This window comes from Lolium perenne, chromosome 4, assembly GCF_019359855.2.
Source record: "Lolium perenne isolate Kyuss_39 chromosome 4, Kyuss_2.0, whole genome shotgun sequence".
Classification (NCBI taxonomy): domain Eukaryota; kingdom Viridiplantae; phylum Streptophyta; class Magnoliopsida; order Poales; family Poaceae; genus Lolium; species Lolium perenne.
Window position 1 is genome coordinate 393993377 of NC_067247.2, and position 21895 is coordinate 394015271.

Consider the following 21895-nt stretch of genomic DNA (forward strand, 5'->3'; position numbering starts at 1 on the left):
ACGCATCTGAGAAGACGCATCGAGCCTGGGTCGCTGCCAGGTGGGCCCGACGAAATATTTGCCAGACGCGAGCGGACACTTGGCGCGTCTAGCGTTCGCATAGACACATCCGAGACGCATATTTAGCCTAGGCTTACGTCTCCGCAAACAGTCCTATCATTATGCGTGGGGCCGCTGGGCTGATCCCATACGCATTTTTCGACAGCGCGAATCTCCCCGCAGATCAAGCTCCATTTGCATCGCCCTAGTTGGAGATGCCCTGAGTTGAGCTTGTCGTTAACCGTTGGATGGCAGTGGAGGTGGATGGGATTGGGCCCTAGCCGCCGGCCCTCTCCCTCGAGGTCGCCGCCGGCAACCTCGCTCGCGCTTGCCGCCGCCTCCCGTCGGCCGCGGGTGTGTCCCCTCCGCCAGCCTCCTCCCTCAGCTAGCAGCTTCTTGTGCCCCCACCCCATGGACCGAAGCAGGGAGAAGGCCCCAGTTCAGTCGGGGGCCGCGGGTGCCGCGGCGCAGTTCAATTCAACCACCGCTGTTAGCTCTTCCACCAAATCAGTGGTACTAATCTGATTCGTTTGGTTAACTTTTATGTGCATATTCAGTACTTTTCTGTAAATTCGATGTTAAGACATGATGGAGCACACTAAAATTAACTGAATATTCAGTCTGCTCTCGTTTCATCTACTTTTTTGTCCTATCAGTTGCTGCATATGAGACCTTCACTGTTGTATAGTAGCGATTTGCTAGCTTGATCTACACTACTGTACTGCATTATGAGCTGCTGCACACTGTTACTGAGTTTTAGAAGGCCATCTATATATAGTTACCTGTTTGTGAAAAATATGTCAACTCCGTTCCAGTAATTTCATGGCTCCATATGGCAAGCAACGGTTTATGTTTTTCCTCTTACAGCTCCATGCACTGTGCTTCACTAGTGTTAGTATTTTACTAGATTCATATGCCTACTTCACATATCCTTATATTGTACAGATATTAACAGGTTTATATTTATCCTCTTGTCACATGTTTCAGGACAATGTATACCCATCAAATAGGCTACACTATTGACATGCAATTGAGATCCCTGTAGCTATTAAATGCAGCATTCCTAAGAAACACCACTAAGAGACAATGCATTGTACTAGTCGTTTCTTAAGTTTTAATTGCGTCTATGAAACTGTGCTAACAAACGATGCATTGGAGAAGGCCTTAGATGCCTAACATTGTAGGGTACTTTATAGAAGCTAATGTACTGTTTGGTTGTTTCTTATCACAATTTTAACATAAGGTACTTTCGATGAAGATTGGAATTGTACATGACTTCAACTCTTGTTTTTCGGAAATGCTGAACTGAATGGAAGTATTGCACATGGTCGTGCTAGGTGAACCAGATAGCAATAAATCGGGTGTCAGGTTATTTTAAATTTTCAAATCATCTCTTCATCGAGATGGCAAGGCAACAGAGGCACCAGCCCTGGGGTGAGGTGGGGGATGAAGGTAAAGGAACCAGCCAGTGAGGTGGAACGGGAGCAATCTCTAGCAAAAAGAGGAAGATCTTTTGAATCGCTGAAGTAATTTCTCTGATCAGTGTCTGCCATCCTGTACCAGCTGGGTCCATCCATTGAAAGCACGCTTTGGTAGTTGCCAGAGTATCAGTTTCTGTTTTCCTTGTGGCATCTGCAGACTAGTTTGCATACAGATGGCTGGGCCAGTGTTTGTATTTTGCCGGTCGATTACCATAAATATACAACAGTCCTATTTGCTTCCGGTGATCTCGCATTGCCTTGGATTTCTGCCCGGCTCAACTCCTCCGCCTCTGATATTCTTCCTCTAGATTGTGAATCCTGCAGAAAGGTAGCTGATGCCCGCTCACGAGTACTTCTGCTTCTGACCGCTCCCTCATTAACAAATAGTATCTCTTCTTTGTCCTATTAACTTGTTTGATTGCCGCATGCAGGGCTGCAGCAGGAGCTCATGATCCACCGGGAACTGCAAAACGCCAATAAGATGGGCTTCCTCACAAGTAACTACTGATCTCCTCAACTTCCTCATGTTACATACTCCCTCCATACCGGTTTTTAGGGGTATTATGCGTTTCGAGAAGGAACTTTGACTACTAGTTTGGTCAACAAATGTAAGATATATATATCACAAAAATTATATTATTGAATTTTTTTTTGGATATGAAATCCAAAGGTATAATTTTTATGGTATATATCTCATATTTTGTTGATCAAATTAGTAGTCAAAGCTTTTTCACAAAATGCATAATACCCCTGTAAACCGGTATGGAGGTAGTAACCAAATTATTGTTTGACTACTAATCCCGAAATCTGGGAATCTCATCTCACCCCAATACGCTACGCTTCAGGTTCTTGGGTGATGAACTTGTGTGGCAGCCCAATATGCTCAGACCCAGATGTGCCCCCATCATGTGTTCTAAAGGAAATGCTCGACTCCTCGGCTTGCACGAATCATCTAGTGGAGTTTGGCATTGTCTTGCTTTTCCTAGTGGTCCTCGCACTCCAACTGCTTGTCAAAATTCCTAAGAGCAGAGCATCTGGGCATCAGCTTGTCACACTCAGCTCACCGCTGCATCTGGCTGCTGTATTGTCCAATGGAAGCTTGGGTTTGGTTTATCTTGGGATAGGACTATGGATGCTGGGAAATAACTTCAGTCATGATGCTTCTGCTTACCTGCCACATTGGTGGCTTGTAACGTTAGCTCAAGGACTGAATTTGATCCTTGCTAGCTTCGCTTTCAGCATCAGTTATCCGTTTCTTGGTGCCATGTTTGTTCGGTTCTGGTCGGTCTTGTTGACCATCTACGCAGCATTCGTCTGTTGTTCTTCACTTGTTCATATTGTTTCAGAGAAGACGATCACCGTCAAGGCCTGTTTAGATCTTCTGTCCCTACCAGGTGCAATACTCTTACTCCTTTACGGATTTCGGCTCCACCATGATGAAGAGGGTGATGGAGGACATGGGAATGGTTTGTACAAGCCCCTTAACACAGGGACAGAAGGTGAGGCACCTAATTCTGAGAGTCAGGTCACTCCCTTTGCTAAAGCTGGTTATTTCAGTGAGATGTCGTTTTGGTGGTTGAATCCTTTGTTGAAGATGGGCTATCAGAAGCCTCTTGAAGACAAAGACTTGCCACTTTTAGGCGCCACAGATCGAGCACAGAACCAGTACATAATGTTCATGGAGAAGCTGAACAGCAAAAAGCAGTCGCCCTCACACGCCACGCCATCAATCTTCTGGACCATTGTTTCTTGTCACAAGCGTGCCATCTTGGTATCTGTTTTTTTTGCTTTGATCAAGGTTCTCACCTTATCTGCAGGCCCAGTACTTCTCAAGGCATTCATCAACGTGTCACTTGGGAAAGGGACCTATAGATACGAAGGATATGTGCTTGCTGTGACATTGTTCGTCTGCAAATGCTGTGAATCGCTGTCACAGAGACAGTGGTACTTCCGCACTCGGAGATTAGGACTGCAGGTGAGGTCATTCCTGTCAGCAGCTATTTATAAGAAACAACAGAAGCTATCAAATGCAGCAAAAATGAAGCACTCTTCTGGAGAAATTATGAATTATGTGACCGTCGATGCCTATCGGATTGGGGAATTCCCATACTGGTTCCATCAAACATGGACAACAAGTGTTCAGCTTTGCATAGCTCTGGCTATTCTATACAATGTCGTTGGTGCTGCAGTGGTTTCAGCGATGGTTGTCATCATTATCACCGTTCTCTGCAACGCTCCATTGGCCAAATTGCAACACAAATTTCAGAGTAAACTTATGGAAGCACAAGATGTGAGATTGAAGGCCATGTCTGAGTCATTAGTTCATATGAAGATCTTGAAACTTTATGCTTGGGAATATCACTTCAAGAAGGTCATCGAGGGGCTGAGGGAGGTTGAGTACAAGTGGTTGCAAGCATTCCAGGTTGGGAGGACATACAACAGTTTCCTGTTATGGGCATCGCCTGCCATGGTTTCGGCGGCGACCTTTCTAACATGCTATGTTATGAAAATCCCTCTTGATGCAAGCAATGTCTTCACCTTTGTGGCTACTCTGCGTCTCGTGCAAGACCCAGTTAGTACGATACCAGATGTTATTACAGTTGTGATACAAGCTAAAGTTGCTTTCACTCGGATATCAAAGTTCCTTGATGCACCTGAGCTAAACGAGCAAGTTAGGAAGAAATACTATGTAGGCATTGATTACCCTATAGCGATGAATTCATGTAGCTTCTCGTGGGATGAGAATTCATCAAGACCAACTCTGAAGAATATCAATCTGCTAGTCAAAGCTGGGGAAAAGATTGCAATCTGTGGAGAGGTAGCATCAGGAAAGTCGACGCTATTGGCTGCTGTACTCGGAGAGGTCCCTAAAACTGAAGGCACCGTATGTTTATTTCTTACTAACTTCATCCTTTAGTGAAATATGTCTTATTCAGGATTTATACATTTAGACATGTTCTAAAAGAAACATAGCCGGTTGACAACTGCGTAGGACGAATTTCTTCTTTTCTCTTTCCACTGGGGCAATAGCTGTCTTGATGGCAACCACCAAACAGGATATTCCCGGCGAGTGGTGCTGAGTGCTGACTGCCTTTTGTAAAACATCATGCTGACTCCTGAAACGCAGGCATGCTCCCATGGAGAAGAAAATTTTCCTTCCCCGCTCCTGGGTCTATGTAATAACTCAAAATTACAACAATTTTGCAACAATTCACATGTTCTTGTATTAAATAGTTTATTTATAAGACAAATAACCACTAGCATATGTACTGCAAGCATGCAAACTCACCCATCAAAGTTTTTCATCGCGCTTTGTTAGAGGAGGCAAACCCTTCAGAAGCGATAAAGGCTTGCGCGGAAGCCCAAGATTCAGCAGCAGCATAATTAATCTAGTGCGTCATTAGAGGAGCAGGAGCATGGAACTTGGAGGTTTTTTTTTTGGCAGGTTTATTGTTAAAATTAGCCCCATTCCTTCTTCCAGGGAATTTTGGCAGAAAAATAGAGGGAGTATTTTCATTCTTAAAGTAAGTGATTTTGACATGTTTAAAAGCATCGCATCTTGTTCGCAACTGTCGTGGAAATTTTGCTAGACAGTAGTTACCATCATAAAGTATGTTTTTATTCTTTTTGCATGAGAACTTAACATGAAACTATTGATCTCTGTATAAACATTTCAGATTCAAGTATGTGGGAAAATAGCATATGTTTCCCAGACTGCATGGATCCAAACAGGAACTGTGCAAGACAATATTCTCTTTGGGTCTTTGATGGACAAACAAAGATACGAAGAAACACTCGTGAGGTGCTCCTTGGTGAAGGACCTTGAAATGCTGCCATTTGGAGACCATACTCAAATTGGCGAGAGAGGAGTAAATCTTAGTGGTGGTCAGAAGCAGCGTGTCCAGCTTGCTCGTGCACTATACCAAAATGCAGACATCTATCTTCTGGATGACCCTTTCAGTGCTGTTGATGCCCATACAGCAACAAGTCTCTTCAATGTAAGGGTCATATCAGCAGAATGCAAATTATATTACTATCAGATTGTGAGCTGTTATATGACGCTCTTAGTTGTGCAGGAATATGTCATGAGTGCTCTGTCAGACAAGACCGTTGTTTTGGTGACCCACCAAGTAGATTTTCTACCTGTATTTGACTCCATTTTGGTATCTCCCTCCACTCCACATCGCAAAATTCACTATATGATTATATCCGTTCCTCTATGGTTTATATTTATCTCTAGCGAGCTTTATTTATTTGTTGATGTCATCTAATACTAGTAATGATTTTTGGCAGCTAATGTCAGATGGAGAGGTTATTCAGTCTACTTCTTATCAAGATCTATTGGCAAATTGTGAAGAATTTAAGGACCTTGTTAATGCTCATAAAGATACTATTGGTGTTTCAGATTTTGATAACCACATACCCTCTCACAGAGCTAAGGAAGTTTCAATGAAGGAGACTCATGGAAGCAGATATATAGAGCGTGTGAATCCATCACCGGCAGATCAACTGATCAAGAAAGAGGAAAGAGAAACAGGGGATGCAGGTGTTAAGCCTTATATGCTTTACTTGCGCCAGAACAAAGGTGTTCTGTATTTCTCTTTTTTTATGATTTCTCACATAATATTTACATCTGGGCAAATAGCACAGAACTCATGGATGGCTGCTAATGTCCAAAATCCTTGTGTTAGTACATTGAAGTTAATTTCTGTGTACATTATTATCGGAGCTTGCACAATGTTCTTCTTGCTATCAAGATCTCTATCAGTCGTTGTTCTTGGGATGCAGACATCAAGATCCTTATTTTCCCAGTTACTCAATTCATTATTCCATGCACCAATGTCCTTTTTTGATTCTACTCCTCTAGGAAGGGTTCTTAGTAGGGTAAGAATCTTAAACAAACGACAAATACAATAAATTTCAGTTCCATTTTTCACCCGGAGATTTTCTAATGCAGGTCTCTTCGGATTTGAGTCTCGTTGACCTTGATGTTCCATTTACTTTCGTGTTCGCCATTGGTGCCGGCTACAATGCATATAGCAATCTAGGGGTACTAGCTGTTGTTACATGGGAAGTTCTTTTTGTATCGGTGCCAATGATAGTTTTGGCAATTAGGTTGCAGGTAATTGGCATGACTTTATTTTTTTATGGCAAGCCCCATTTCTTGGATTACCTGACTTTATTCAGCAATTGATGGGCTCTGCTGCTATTTCTGTCCAAGGGTGATTGAGCCTATAGTTATGCATTCAAAGTTCCCATTAACTGAAACCTGTTTTGCTTGGTCATGCAGAGGTACTATCTATCCTCGGCTAAGGAACTGATGCGGATCAATGGCACTACCAAGTCTGCTCTAGCGAATCACTTAGGTGAATCGATTTCAGGAACTGTAACAATAAGGGCCTTTGAGGAAGAAAATCGTTTCTTTGCTAAAAATTTAGATCTGGTTGACAAGAATGCAAGTCCATATTTCTATAATTTTGCGGCAACTGAATGGTTGATTCTACGTCTAGAAGTAATGAGCGCGGCAGTTCTTTCTTTTTCTGCCTCTGTCATGGCCATTCTTCCTCAAGGAACATTTAGCCCTGGTAAGTAACTATATGAGACCATGTTGCTTAAAATCTAGGTCAAAATTGTATACAAATAGATGAATTATATGACAATCTCCTGGTAAGTAATTATATGACAACCTCCTGATACTGATTTCATACAAATAGATGACATTTTACAATTTTAGACATGACACAGCTCCAGTAAACTTATTTGACTGTATTTTGTATGTATATTTTTGTAGAAAACTAGAAGAGTATTATATTATGAAAATATTATTTGATGAAAACTCGAATGATAGTACTTTGACCTTACCAGTTCAAATAATTATTTTATATAGTATTCAAAGTTAGAAAACTTTGAGCCAACACTTTCAAGAATGTCTTGTATTTATGAATTGTGGTAGTGATGTTATCATCGTAAGAAAATTATATTGTATGTTCTGTGAAATATTTATATGGTGAACACAAAACACCGTACTCCTTCCATCCCAAAATATATTCCGCATAAGTTTCAGTCAAAGTCGAATTTTGTAAAATTAGACCGATTATATAGAAAAATTTATTACTATCTATGATATGAAATATATATATCTGAAAATATATTTCAGCGTGATTTTAATAGCATTGATATAAAATTATAAAAATTGATATATTTTTTTATATAATTGGTCAAATTTTACTAAGTTTGACTTTCACGCAAAATTATGTGCAACATAAATTGGGATGGAGGTAGTTCATTTATCAAGCTACCACTTGTTCTGACAATTTTATGGGTAGGTTTATATCTTCTATAAAAATGCAGTTTTAGTCCCAGTGTATATTTTCTAGTGAACTAATAAAGTATTTGATGCTATTTAGTTTATGAGTACTAACTTACAAATTGTAGAGTTAATTCCCTGATTTCATACTTGCACAGGTTTTGTGGGATTGGCATTGTCCTATGGTCTTTCCCTGAATACGTCATTTGTTTTCTCTATTCAAAACCAATGCATCCTTACGAGTCAAATAATCTCGGTGGAACGGCTGAACCAGTACATGGACATACAAAGTGAAGCAGCAGAAGTTGTTGAAGAAAATCGACCGTCACCAGATTGGCCCCAAGATGGAAATGTGGAGCTTAGAGATTTGAAGGTAATCAAATAAAAATATTTACATGGTAAAGTCCTAGTAACACTTCTAAAAAATTTATGTGATTGTTTTTCATTTAACAGATTAGGTATAGGAAAGATGCCCCCCTTGTACTTAATGGAATCACTTGCAAGTTTGAAGGTGGAGATAAAATTGGTATAGTTGGTCGAACAGGAAGTGGCAAGACAACATTAATTTGTGCGTTGTTTCGTCTTGTTGAACCGACTGAAGGGAAAATAATTATAGACTCGGTGGACATCAGTACGATAGGCTTACATGACTTGCGTTCGCATTTGGGTATTATTCCGCAAGATCCAATACTTTTCCAGGGTACAATAAGATACAATCTAGATCCTCTTGGGCAATTCTCAGATCAACAAATATGGGAGGTAAGGGCACACCTGTTTTCTCATCTTACCCAATGATCAGATAAGATTACCATGAAAAGGTGTTACAAAAAACTTGATGTAACGTTCAATCATGAGGCGGTCCTCTTAGTATTGTGGTAATTCAGCTTAGTTCTATAATACACCTAACAGTTTTAGAAAGTCCAGAACATTATCAAAATGGGGTGAATATACCGAAGAAGCAAAATCTCAGATGACAGGTCACCTTTCTCATAAAAAAATCTAGATTGCCTGGGAGGATACAACTTTTCATTTTTAGTAGAAATAGTTACCCAGGTTCAAGTTCCCCAGCAACATAGCTAGGCTCAGTGCCCCCTTTTCTCATATGTACATTTCAATCAGAATCACTGAAGGGGTTACTCCATTTGTTATTGTGGTGCAGGTTCTTGAAAAATGTCAACTTCGTGAAGCTGTCCGGGAGAAGGAACAGGGATTGGATTCACATGGTAGGAAACTGCACTTCATCTATACTTCGGTTTCTGGAGTTCATTTTGGGCAAAACCATGGTTTTTAAGGCGACGCCTTGGCGCCTTAAGGAGGGAGGGCGCTTTGGCGCCTAGGCGACGCCTAGGCGGGCGCTTTGGACGCCTAGGCGCCTAAAGCGGCCGTTTTTCCAAAGCGGAGGGGGAGCGCCTTGACGCCTAGGCGTCGCCTAGGTGACGCCTAAGCGACGCTTTTTAAACCATGGGCAAAACAGAAAACTCTGTTCCAGTCATTTCAAGAATTCAAAATAGGTGTGAAAACACATGTGCCACTAAATATGTCAAACTGCTAGGTGTTCTAGCCTTCTTGGTGTACTAGCTATATCTATTTGCTAGCGCAGTGTTTGAAACTATTTCATTCAAAGTACTGATCAAGATATTTTCATAATAGTTGTGGAAGATGGGTCAAACTGGAGCATGGGCCAAAGGCAGCTCTTCTGTTTGGGACGAGCACTTTTGAGAAGGTGCCGGATCTTGGTTCTTGATGAAGCCACAGCCTCTATAGACAATGCAACTGATGCTTTCCTTCAAACAACGATCCGTACGGAATTCAAACATTGCACTGTTATAACAGTTGCCCATCGTATACCGACAGTTATGGCCTGTGATATGGTACTGGCTATGAGCGACGGTATGTTTTCTCTTACTAGCAACTTATAAGAAATATAGTAATTTGCATACTTCGTGAACTCATTGTGTTATGGACCCGAACCAATTAATATGCATGGAATATACGAATTATACTTGAAACTAAATGTATTGTGGAACTAATGAGCTATATATATGAATGCTTCCAGGGAGAGTAATGGAGTTTGACAAACCTGCAAAGCTCATGGAAATGGAAGGATCTCTCTTCTGCGAGCTGGTCAAGGAGTATTGGTCACACACATCGAACTCAAATATTTAGAAGAGACTGCATGTTTTGTTGGTTTACTTGCTACAGCTATATATATGAATGTGGCTTTTTTATTGAATAAAAAATGTGGCATTATCAAATGACAGTCAACACTCGTTATGATTGTATCGTGCTTAGAAAATTTGTTTTTCTGCACTACAAAGATCATTTCACAACACTTGCATGTGCATGTCATTTGTGTTTTTGAAATAATATTTATTAACTGATATGAAATTTATGACGGTTGGCGAGCTTAATTTCTTCCTGTAATATAATCTTTTTTCAAATGTAGTGCACATAATCTTTTTTAGGTCAAACAAGGTAAAGTTTGACCACATATTCAGAAAAGAGTATAAACATCTAGAATGCTAAATCAATATACCATTAGATTCATAATGACGCATATTTTTATATGGTATAGATTTGGTGTTGTAGATATATATTTTTTTGAATAAATTTAGTCAAAATTTACCTCGCTTGACATTTAGAAAAATTTATATACACTACATTGTGGCAAGGAGATAGTACTAATGCTTATTAAAACACTTGCATGATTATACTTTTTTAATTCTGTTTTTCGATGCTAACAGTATTCAGAACATGCGACATAGAAATTGATAAGAAAGTTAATTATTTTTTAGTAATCACACATATTCATTAAATATTAAACATAAAGAATATTACAAGTCATACATGTGATATACCTAAAGAGGGGGATGAAATTATCGAGGAACATTACAAGAAAAGACTTCACAAAAAGAAAATTTACATCCAAGTGCCTAGAGATCGCTGCAATCGAAATCATCACTGAAAACCATTGATACGAAGCGCCACATATGCACCTGCCGGGCATACATTATTACCAAGAACCATCGCCAGCCAAAGTTTTTTTTTCGATAAGAGGACCGCCAGGAGCAAGGGATGAAGTCGTTGTGGTGCGCTGACCGAGGATCGTTTCCCATGCTCATTAGATCTGGATCCGTCAACTCCATTCGGTCTCGTGGGAGGAGTGCATTGGATCCGCCCTCCACAAGCCAACAACCTACCTCCAAGCCCACCATATTATCCCACACGCAGACACATCCCCCACGCTATGGTGGTAGCCGCCGGTCAAACTCCGACATGTACATATCTTCAATATGATGAGTCTAGAACCATTTCAAGGTGTTGTTGTTGGATGCAGCATTGTTTGTTTCGGATTTTGGCAGGACATCGGGTACGGGCGAACGGTACGGTCTGCGCCCGTACCACGAACCGTCTTTTTACCCAGAATTTCCTTTTTCGGGTTTATCTCTTTCCAATTCGTTTGGATTCTTTTTCTATGCGACCACAACCTTTATTTGATGAGTTTTTCCTCTTCATAACCTCTCATAACTTCTAGACGAGTCTCCTCTCATATTCTAATAGATCTCACCCGAGCTTATCACAATCTCCATAGCCGTCATCATATCTCATCCTTGGAGCATTGCATCATCAGCATATGATGCCTCAAAGGATGTCACAAGGGAGAAGGAGGCTGATCGAAGGAGGGACGAAAGTGACCCAGAAGAAGGTTTCAAGCTTAGAGAGAAGATCATTGGAGGTCGAAGAACTTTCGGGTTGGTTGTAGGTAAGGATGATGATTTTGATGAAATCGATATGAGCATCGAGGAGGATGAAGGGATATGCCTCATCAACAAGTTGAAGATGGAAGACCAAGACAGGCAAGAATCACTAGATAAGTTAGACAAGCGTATCAAGATAATTGAAGAGAAGGCCCCCGGATCCGCCGAGCATGTGCGGCTTTTGCGATGCTACCTGGACTAGATGGATGAAAAGATCATCAAAGGGCTGGAGGCTAACCTTGATATTTTTCTTCGTTCTCTTTATACACAGAAGAAGACACTGGAAGTAACACTACAAGAAAAGTTCTGATCCTCAACGTTAAATTTTCGTTAGGTATGGCCACTTTTTCGTCGCCTATGGGCTTAATCCGACGATATGGGTTCTGTGGCCCATACTACGTCAGGTAAAGGCCTACCACGGATTTTTCGGTGCGTCGCGTTTGGGCGCCTTTACCCATGGAAAATCGGACCGTTGCAGAAGAGGTTTCGGTAGGCCGTTGACTGCTGACGTCATGCAAACTGACACGTGGCTGACGCCGTTAACTGTTAGTTAACGCCGTTAACCGGCTGAAACCCCGTGGTAGATGATAGGCCCACACAAGACCTGCCACGCCTTAAGCAGGCCAGCCCATTTAGTTTGCAGGCCGGGCCAGTTGACTTAGTTTGACCGGTCAACTATATAACTGGGCTGGGCTAGTAGGTACGTGGGCCGGGCCTAACCACTAAGGTTGACTCGTCAAAACATAAATGGGCCGGCCCACTAAGCACGTGGGCCGGGCTGAATGCCTTCGTTTGACCGGTCAAAAGGATAGCTGGGCGGGCCCACTGAACAAGTGGGCCGGTCCGAATGTCTTCGTTTGACCGCTCAACACGATAAATGGGCCGACCCAATAGTCATGTGGGCCGGGCCGAATGTCTTTCTTTGACCGGTCAATAGGTAGACCGGGCCGGCCCAATAGTCATGTGGGCCGGGCCGAATGTCTTTCTTTGACCGATCAACAGGCAAAACCGGGTCGGCCCAATAGTCATATGGGCCGGGCCGAATGACTATGTTTGACTGGTCAACAGGCAAACTGGGCCGGCCCAATAAGCATGTGGGTCGGGCCAACTGTCTTTGTTTGACCGGTCAATAGACAAGCGGGCCTGCCTAATAAGCATGTGGGCCGGGCCGAATGTCTTTGTTTGACTGGTCAACAGGATAAACGGGCCGGCCCAATAAGCCAGTGGGGCCCACTTTCCTGTTATCGGGCCGGCCCAGTTTGTAAGTGGGGTCCACCTTAAAGCAAGTGGGCTAGCCCAAAATTAAGTGGGCCAGCCCATTTAGTTGGTGGATCAGCCCGTTAGCCCACTACATAATATATATGTGAGCCTAGTAAGGCACAATAGTCTTGTTGGGCCGATGGGCCGAGGTGCGTGAATCACGTTGTTACTTGTTGGGCCGGCCCATCTGCGAATTGCTATGTTAACATGGTGGCCTGTAAGGCACTTTAGGATTTTGCAGGCCGATCCATATGTGATTTCGCTTAATTGGGTCGTTGCCGGGATGGGAATTTGTGATTTAGTTTGCGCCAAAAACGGCCGGTTACATACTGAGGATATTTACGCAGCACATGATTTCAGTGGGATAGCCTCACTTACCACAAGCACCATAGAAAGAATGCACGAAAGAACCATAGAAACTAACTAAATATTACATCAGCTGCAAGGCTTTGAAAAAATATTACATCAGCGGCAAGGCTTTGAAAAAATATTACAGAACCCAGAGAAATTGAATGGTAATTAAACCTAGCAATACAATGAAGGGATTCGGCAATCTTTTATGTTGTCCGTGCACCATCTATATCTGAAACAAACACATTACAAGTTAAGACAGCAACAATGGAAAAGCAAAGACACTACAATGTTGTTTGCCAAAGAATTTGGAACTCACCATTTCCTCGTTATAACAAGATCATTGTAATGCGCACAGATAGTCTACCAGTATGGGGCTAATATAGACTACCAATAAGCAAATAAAGAGTGTATGGCGCATAGCAACAGCCAGAACATTTTAATATGGACATATGGCAAATAATAAGATGTGAGCTTCCTTTTGATGTGTATAATCTATACCAACATAAAAAAAATGTGATGTTCTAATCATTAAGCAGCTGAGATAGTGCAAGATAAACAAGCAATAGAATTATTTTGTGGCTTATATAACCGAGCACATCAGAATAAAACAACAGACTTACTACTGTCAAGTCCCATGCAGCTCACCATGTTGATACACTCGTTGAAGATGTCCGATGTTGCCCTTATTTATAAAGGAAGTTTTTTGTTACTCTGCATCAAGACACGATCAGTCATGCACATACGAGTTCCAGCATGATAAACAGTATGTATGTACTCCCTTCATACCAGTGGTATTCATGCATTAAACACCGAAAATAGTGAGCGATGGGCTACATAATTACACTATATATGTGGCTGAAATCTCTCAAGAATGTGTGTTCATGCATATATACACACATGCATGCCTATAGCAATACTAATGGTACACATACTTGAACCAGAGCAGCAGTTACTGGCCTGGCTTATGACAAACCAGATAGATACAATAGTTGTATCATTTGCAGTGCAGCAAAAGCAGACCAACATGTTCAGTTACTTCCAAATTGACATGAACTACTACATAATAGAAGGCACTTACTTTTGTAACAAAGAATGAACCATATAGTAGTTATAACGTCAACAACTATAGAGCAGGTAATGCAAACCAACATGCTCAATTACTTAAATTGGCCATGAACTAAATAATAGCAGCATTTTACTGTCATAGCTAGTAATAAACCGTAAAGGAATTATAATCTGAACTTTGTTGTGCAGGGAATGCTAATCAACGCGTTCAAGAACTTAAAATACGTAATATGCAGCACATAGAGGATAGTGAATGAACTGATAACAGGCAGTTAATTTAGTAGCTCACGACGAACCAGGTACAAATAATAATGGTATTACTTGTACAGGGAATGCAGAGTAACATGTTCAGTTACTTCAATTTGGCACGAACTACGTAATAGGAGGCTGTTACTTTTGTAACAAACAATGAGCCAAATAGAAGTTAAGATGGCAAAAGCTATAGAGCAGGGAATGTGAACCAACATGTGCAATTACTTAAAATTGGCCATGAACTAAAAAATTGCAGGATGTTACTGTAATAAATAGGAATGAACCAGATATGAATTATAACATCATCATTCCTAAACTTGTAGTGAAGGGAATGAAAATCAATATGTTTCGGGACATAAATTTGTAATGAACAACACGCAGAGGATAGTTAATGCTGGAGCTAAGGATGGACCAGATACAGAATATAGTGGGATCACCTGTGAACTTGTAGAAGAGCTGAAGAGGGAATGCAAACCAATATGTTCAGCATTCCATGTGTGAGTGTCATGCAAAGTAAGAGAAGCGAGTTAATGTTGCAGCTTTTGGAGAACCCGATGACACACAAATTTATTATCGAAGTAGTTAGTGTGACGAGTTTAAATAAATTTGCACTGCAGGATAGCAGAGCGATAGCATGCAGGAACTAATAGTAGTCAGTTACTTTTTTAGCTTACGACGAAGTAGATAGAAATAACAATGGCATCACATGTAGTATAGGGAATGCAAACAAACAAGTTCAGGGAGAACAAGATTGGCATGAGCAAAATAGTAGCAGGCTATAATTTTTGTAACAACGACGACTGAGCAAGATAGAAGTTATGATGGCTACATCTACAGAGCAGGGAATGCAAACCAAAATGTTCAATCGCTTAAAGTTAGCAATGAACTAGAAAATAGCAGGGTGTTACTGTCTTAGCTAGGAATGAACTTAAAGAGCTTCAGATAAAACAAGCATCTAAACCCAGAACATGGCGCTAAAACAAGGGAGTTACATTAGGAGAAGCACTTTGTGGGAGTCACTGCAGATCTTCCTGGGGTTGATAAATCCGGTGATGAAGTACACTACATGTGCTACATGGGGTTGGAGAGACGACCATTACACTTCATGGTTACTCATCTCATCTGCAAAAATGTAACGGCTTGTCGTTAGCACAAACAGGTTCCCCCAGGATTAAACAAGAACTTGCAGGTAGCAATAGAAAAGCGACAGTAGAAGAGTTTAGATAGGTGTGGATCATGCGCGGCGCCGGTGAAGCAGATCCGGTTCATGCACAGTGGTGTCGGTGAGCTAGATCCGATGCGGTGGGCGAGGGATCCGGCGAAGCGGCTCCGGTGGGGTGGACGATACTGCAATTGTAGCGACTGTAGTAGACTGCTAGATGAGTATATGGTTTCGAGGTTCGGCGGGGATGATCCGGTCCGGTTGATAACGGCGTCGATGAAGCGGCTCCGGCAGACAGCTGGATGAGGAGAATCGCGCGGCCTTGGGTAGGCCAGGGAAGTCCGGCGGGGATGTTCTGGTGCGGTGGTCGTGGAGGTGGGAGAGAGAGGGACTTGGGAAGTTCCGGTGGGTGGTCTCAGAGGAGAGACTGAGGGAAATGAATTTTTTTCGGGGAGTTTCCGGGGCTAGGGAGGTGGTGATCGAAAAAATGACGAGTAGACCCCCCACCAACCGACTTATACATGGACATTGCTGTCATCTTTACGAGGGTAGAATGGGAAGTTGGAAACGTGTGAAATATTTTATTTTTTGGCGGGAAGTTTTGCCGCTAGAATGAGATTTCGAATTTGGCTACGGTCCAAGTAATACAAAAAATATGAGACCGTACTAGTATGGCCAAGTGTCACGTCAAGTCATCATCACGTTGAAAATCGGTTACCACGATCATAATCATGATCTATCTTGAAAATCCATTTTGAAAAACGTTTCCGAAATATTTCAGGATTGGTAGGAGATTTTGCAGCTTGACTGAGAATTGATTTTGAATACGGCTATGGTCCAAGTAATATACTCGTGATTGTAATATAAGGCCAGGGGTAGGCCATGCTACTTAGTAGCTCTGTTCAGCAATTTAAGGCCAGGGGTCACATCAAGCCATCATAAAATCATTTACACCCAAGTTCTCCAAAGTCCAATTCAAAAACGCGTCTGAAATATTTCGGATTTATTTTACGGGGGGTTTTGCCTCTCGACTGAGATTTTGAACTTTGCTACAGTAGAAGCAATATTAGTACTAGAAAAATGGTAGACATGCGTAGTGCCTCTGTTCAAGAATCCAAGGCCTACGGCCACATCAAGTCATAATCACAACCGAAATCAGTCCCATGTACTATCTCTTAAAAAAACTTAAATTCAAAAACATGTAGCGAATATTTTGGATTTTATTGGCGGGAGATTGTAGCGCTTGACAGAGATTTTCAATTTGGCTGGCGCTAGTACTGCCTCCTTTCAGGGATACAATGACAAGGACCCATCAACTAAAAAAAATGTATGAAAATGGTCACAAATGGGCCAACTAATACTTATGCTTTTCACCATGCAGCTCAATATAAAAAATACTACAAATCAGATTAAACCTTGATTAAATATTGGTGCATCCAGTACATTCGGTTTTCATTAAATCCACATCACCAAGGAAACAACCACCAGGTACATAACAAGTGCAGATAGAAGCACCAACAAAATAGTTCAGCATCACAAACCCTTTCACACAACCAAGGGACGCCTTTGACTGTCAGTGTTCACTGTCGTATTCAGCATCTCCCACACTTTCTCAGGATTTTGCCCAGGTGGGCTTGACTTGCTTCTAATCCTGCAGTTATACGGTGGATGACCACTCTTTGTGGAGCCACTATTGCTCGTTCTTCTTTGAGTTGTTCCTCGAGAACATAAACAGGCAATGACTTGGACCTCGACCTGCGCTTGGGCTTTGACTTGGACTTGGACCTTGACAAGTTAGTTGTGAACCCAGCATTACGTAGGAATGTGTTGTTGGCTATACCATAGCATTGTAGTACCTTGGAAAATGAATTCATACATTCTTCCTGGGTTTTTTCTATACCATCTTTCTTTGGTTTTGCCAGCTCCACTTTCATGTCAGCCTGAAGAGTTTTCAGTTGTTACACATGTGTAAGAGAAGAGATTATAATGTGAAGACATGTGTATGAACTACCTCTAATAATCCTACAAACTGGCATGGATGATTACACCGCATATACATTTTAGTAAGAGCATGCTACATCATATTGACATGTCTTCTATTGCTAACACGTAATTGCAGGACTATAAAAATATGCATGGATCCCTGTGTAGAATTCTTAATGTGCATGATATTGCTGAGAAGTGTATAAGTGACTTGTACTAGCCCTTTCCACAAGTTCGAACATTTGGTTGGGTTGGCTAGTGCATGAAGCTTGACAGATATGACAAGATATTTCTATATACAATTGAAACCCATAACTGATATTAGTAGAGAATACTTACAATAACACTCTGAGCAAAATGTCCAGTCAAACCATTTCTGCTCATCTGGCACACCTTGAATTGCTCAAGTATACTCATCTCTCTGTCTGTACTCTCACAGTATGCTTGCCTTGCCTTCTGATATTTTCGTAAGAGAAAATATAAATTAGTTGCACCCACAACCATGTCACATGCCAACATGCGACAATTGAATGTTTTCAAAAAAAAATATTATAAATAAAATAGAGACATCAATTTACGATGTATATTGTGCATCTATAAATTCTAAATGATTTACTAATTTAAATATAGCTGTACAGATAACATTCCTTACCATACATTAGAGATGTCCAATCAAGCTACGAGATCCTGTATGTTATTGTAAACGTACATTATTACGAGCACGCATGTTACTTCGAGCGATGAACTACAAATGAAGACGTGTGAGACACATGCTTAAATAAGAATCAGTAATGTGATCTTGTCTCACTGTCTTCACAGAACATACCAAATTCTTTTGAGCAGACCAATACTCAACAAGATCACACCATTGATCATCAGTCATCTGTAGTATAGGAGAGGTTGTTGGAATATCGCTTGGAGTCCTCCCAGCAAAGTATCCCATCTTTATCCTATGGCGCTCCTGGCGCAACGCTGAAGAGAATATGCTCTTGATAATAGTGATTACATTCTTCATGTCATCATCAAACTCAAGACATGTCTGTTTACAACAATGGGAACCGTTCATGTGTTAGATAGCTAGTCAACATCAAGCTAGATGGCATGTGAACGAGCAACATCGTATTGTATACGAAAATGACTTACATGTAACATGTGCAGTAAACCTTCAAAATGGGAAGGGGTGTTTACGTGTTGTTTCCATGATGGAAAGATAGGAATCTGAGTCCTGACAAAAACGCCTGTGATCGATGCTATATTAGATGATTCTTGTGGATCCAGTGGCCTTATGACACCTGCTTTAACTGATGTGATGGGAAATCTTGTTCCCATTCGGGCAATCTTATTTTTAAGCGATTTCAAAGTCGTTGGCCCCTTCATTTTCTTGGTCGTGGTGCAAATGGAAATTTAAGCATTACATCAAGCTATCAAGGTATGTATGTAAAGGAGCATGTAACTATAAGCCTGGGAACACGCACCTAATTCGGCACCACCCTCATCTTTAAGGAAGAAGTAGTCTCTGGCAGGACTAAAGGTCGGCGGGCGATCATGCTTAGTTAGGTGTTGAGAACCTGCTGTTGAAACTGGGTCTGCTGTGAATTGTTCTTGGGTAACTGGATTGGCAACAGGTGGCTGGGGAACATGTGGTTTGGTATTTGCTCCGTCTACAGCTTTTGGACCAACCAATGTGGGGTTAGGTCGAAGCTTTTTATGCTGGTGTTTCGCATTATAATATTTTTTTGCCTAGTCATCATTTTCAACTAGATTAGTGTGACTCTGCGTCTGATACCTTGTTTTTACTCTGTTCACTGCATTAATTTGTTTGTGATCTGACATGACCAGCTTGAACCCTTTTTATTTTTAGGTGAGCTGTCAGCCATTGAGCTTCCTGTTGAACTATGTTCTTCACCTTGTTGGTATTTGAAATGTCCTTACCTGAAGTCCGTGATGCCTGCCAGAGATAAACGATAATTCAATCAACAAAATCATATACATGGTTGATACGATTATGGAACATAAGAACAGCAAGCCAAGACATGATGAAACATATGTTATTATTATGTGTTAACTGAGCAGATGATAATGCTATAACTTGGGCTGGGTTGGATGGATACATCACAGTTATTGAAGATGCAACAAAAATACCAATGAAAAGAGCGAGCAATCACCTTGGGGGTGGAGTAGGGTGCTTGACAAGGGCATCCTCTTTACTCAGGTCTCCCTCATACTCTTGTTCATTAGGATCAAGTTCTGAATGAGAAAATAGATTGTTATCGATGGAGACAGGAGAGGGGTTTGATTGTTCACTGGTGATGCCTATATTTTCTCTCCGGCCCTCTTTATACTCTGGTACAGTATCTTTAGCATGCATTAGAAAAAAATGCTAACGAGATTTATCATGGAACTTTGAGTAGAGCAGTAGAAGAGCAAATTAGTAGTAGCAAGTAGATGATAGCTCAAAAAGGAATAATGCGTCGATCAAAAATAAATGATTTCCCTGTGCATGCCAATTGGTAACCAGATGGCACACATATATTTACAATATTTATAAACATGCAGTTTAATAATGTCGACTAATCACTCTGCAGGCTTGACTTCTACTACAGTCATACCAAATAGCACCAAACATATTGTAGGAAAAGTAAACTTGAAACCCCTAAAACAGATCGCACCAAACTGATGTTCGGAAATGAAATGCATAACGGAAGCGGCTACACACCGACCTTTGCATGTGGAGTGGACGGGTTTACGCTTTGCTTTCGTGCGGTGGACCGCCGGTGGGGCGCGGGGTCTACCCATTTCACCGTGCGGTAGACCAGGGAGTCGGGAAGCAGATCCGACGCTGTGGCGGAGGTGGACGGCGTCCCTGAGCAGGATCCGGCACGGTGGACGTCGGCTACAGTGGAGCACAAATGGTGCGGTGTGCGCCTTCGTCGGGGAAGCGGCTCCGGCTTGCTTGACAACTTCTTCTCGGACACTACAGCAGCTGGTCAGGAGGCTGAGGTGGCGAGGTGGGACGGTGGTGCACGGCCGTCGTCGGGCGAGATTTCGGTGGGTGACGCGTGAGAGATGTGGGATTCGACGCCTGTGCCTGTGGTATGTTTTAATAGCTGGGGTGAGATTGGCCTTGGCCCGAATAAGAGAAGAACCGTTGGGTATGTTTCTCGATGAAAGGATAAGATGGGAAATTCGAACATTTGAAAATTGGAGGCGGCAACTCGAGCAATTTTCGCCGGTGTTTTGGGGCTTCGTTGAAATGGTTTGGTGGACGCGCGAAAAAAAATGGACGCGGTCCAACCCCATCAAGGTCTGATTTGTAAGCATGGGCGATACGGCAGCCATCCTACCTTGATTTTTAGTGAATATACATTCATATATATGTGTTTTTTCTGAACATTTGAGTGCTTAAAACGGACTTCATATGACAAAGTTGTGCCTATTTTAGTGAACACTGCGTGAAGCCGATTTCGAAAACAAAACATGCACTAGGTACCAAAAAACATAGACTCGTTCTCCACGTTAAAAAGATTGATGTATCATGGATCTTAGTATATGTAAAATAACCTTGAGTTATTCATTATCATACGCAAAGAATTGAAGACTTCAGATATTTCTTTATATTTGAAATAAACGTCATGTTTCATCCGACAACATTTATCACCTCATTGAGTTGGCGTTGATTTTATATGTGGTGACGAAAACAACTGAGGCTCCTTTGATTTATAGGATTTAGATCCTACGGGAATTATTCTACACTATTGGTTATATTCATAGGGAACATATCCTATAGAAATCTTGTACTACAAATCCTATCTGAACAAAACATTAGTTCATGCCTCTTGGAAAAATCCCTTTGGTACAATCAAAGAAACTCATAATCCCATAGGATTCAAATAGACATGACGTACATATGTTTTTTCCTTTGATATGACTTAAAGGACGCCTGAAAGGGGTTCTCGACAACAAAGATCATAAATTCCGAGTTGTGCATCGAGCAAATGATATTGAAAATTCTCGATCGATCGAATTACAAATGATTTTCAAAAGAACTAAAGTTTTGTCATTGATCACATAATTGGTAGGTACGTAGGTTCTACTTATAATAAAATATATTTTTGTTTATTGGGATTGCGTTAGAATTACATGCATCACAATGTCTCGGGACTATTTCGGTCTTTACCTCTTCTTTTAGAGTTCGCCCTATCTAAGATTATTTTCGACATTCGCCAATGTTTGC

At 41.4% G+C, this 21895-nt stretch overlaps 1 protein-coding gene across 5 annotated transcripts; it reads left to right on the forward strand.

The window, feature by feature from the left end:
• Window positions 1–205: 205 nt before the first annotated feature.
• On the forward strand, window positions 206–10219 carry LOC127297540 (ABC transporter C family member 10-like). 5 transcript variants are annotated; one of them, XM_051327867.2, is made up of 14 exons: window positions 210–552; window positions 1283–1848; window positions 1952–2017; window positions 2366–4404; window positions 5198–5518; window positions 5597–5683; window positions 5814–6404; window positions 6478–6642; window positions 6811–7105; window positions 7986–8200; window positions 8281–8586; window positions 8987–9050; window positions 9478–9717; window positions 9884–10219. In XM_051327867.2, the coding sequence occupies exons 3-14, from the start codon at window positions 1969–1971 to the stop codon at window positions 9991–9993; spliced, it is 4482 nt and encodes a 1493-aa protein (XP_051183827.1). In that variant the 5' UTR covers window positions 210–552; window positions 1283–1848; window positions 1952–1968; the 3' UTR covers window positions 9994–10219. The 5 variants fall into 5 exon arrangements, with proteins under 5 accessions (XP_071675647.1, XP_071675644.1, XP_071675645.1 ...); XM_071819543.1 differs by having other exon boundaries at window positions 209–552; window positions 5198–5683; XM_071819544.1 differs by having other exon boundaries at window positions 209–552; window positions 1298–1848; window positions 5198–5683.
• The last annotated feature ends 11676 nt before the right edge of the window (window positions 10220–21895 follow it).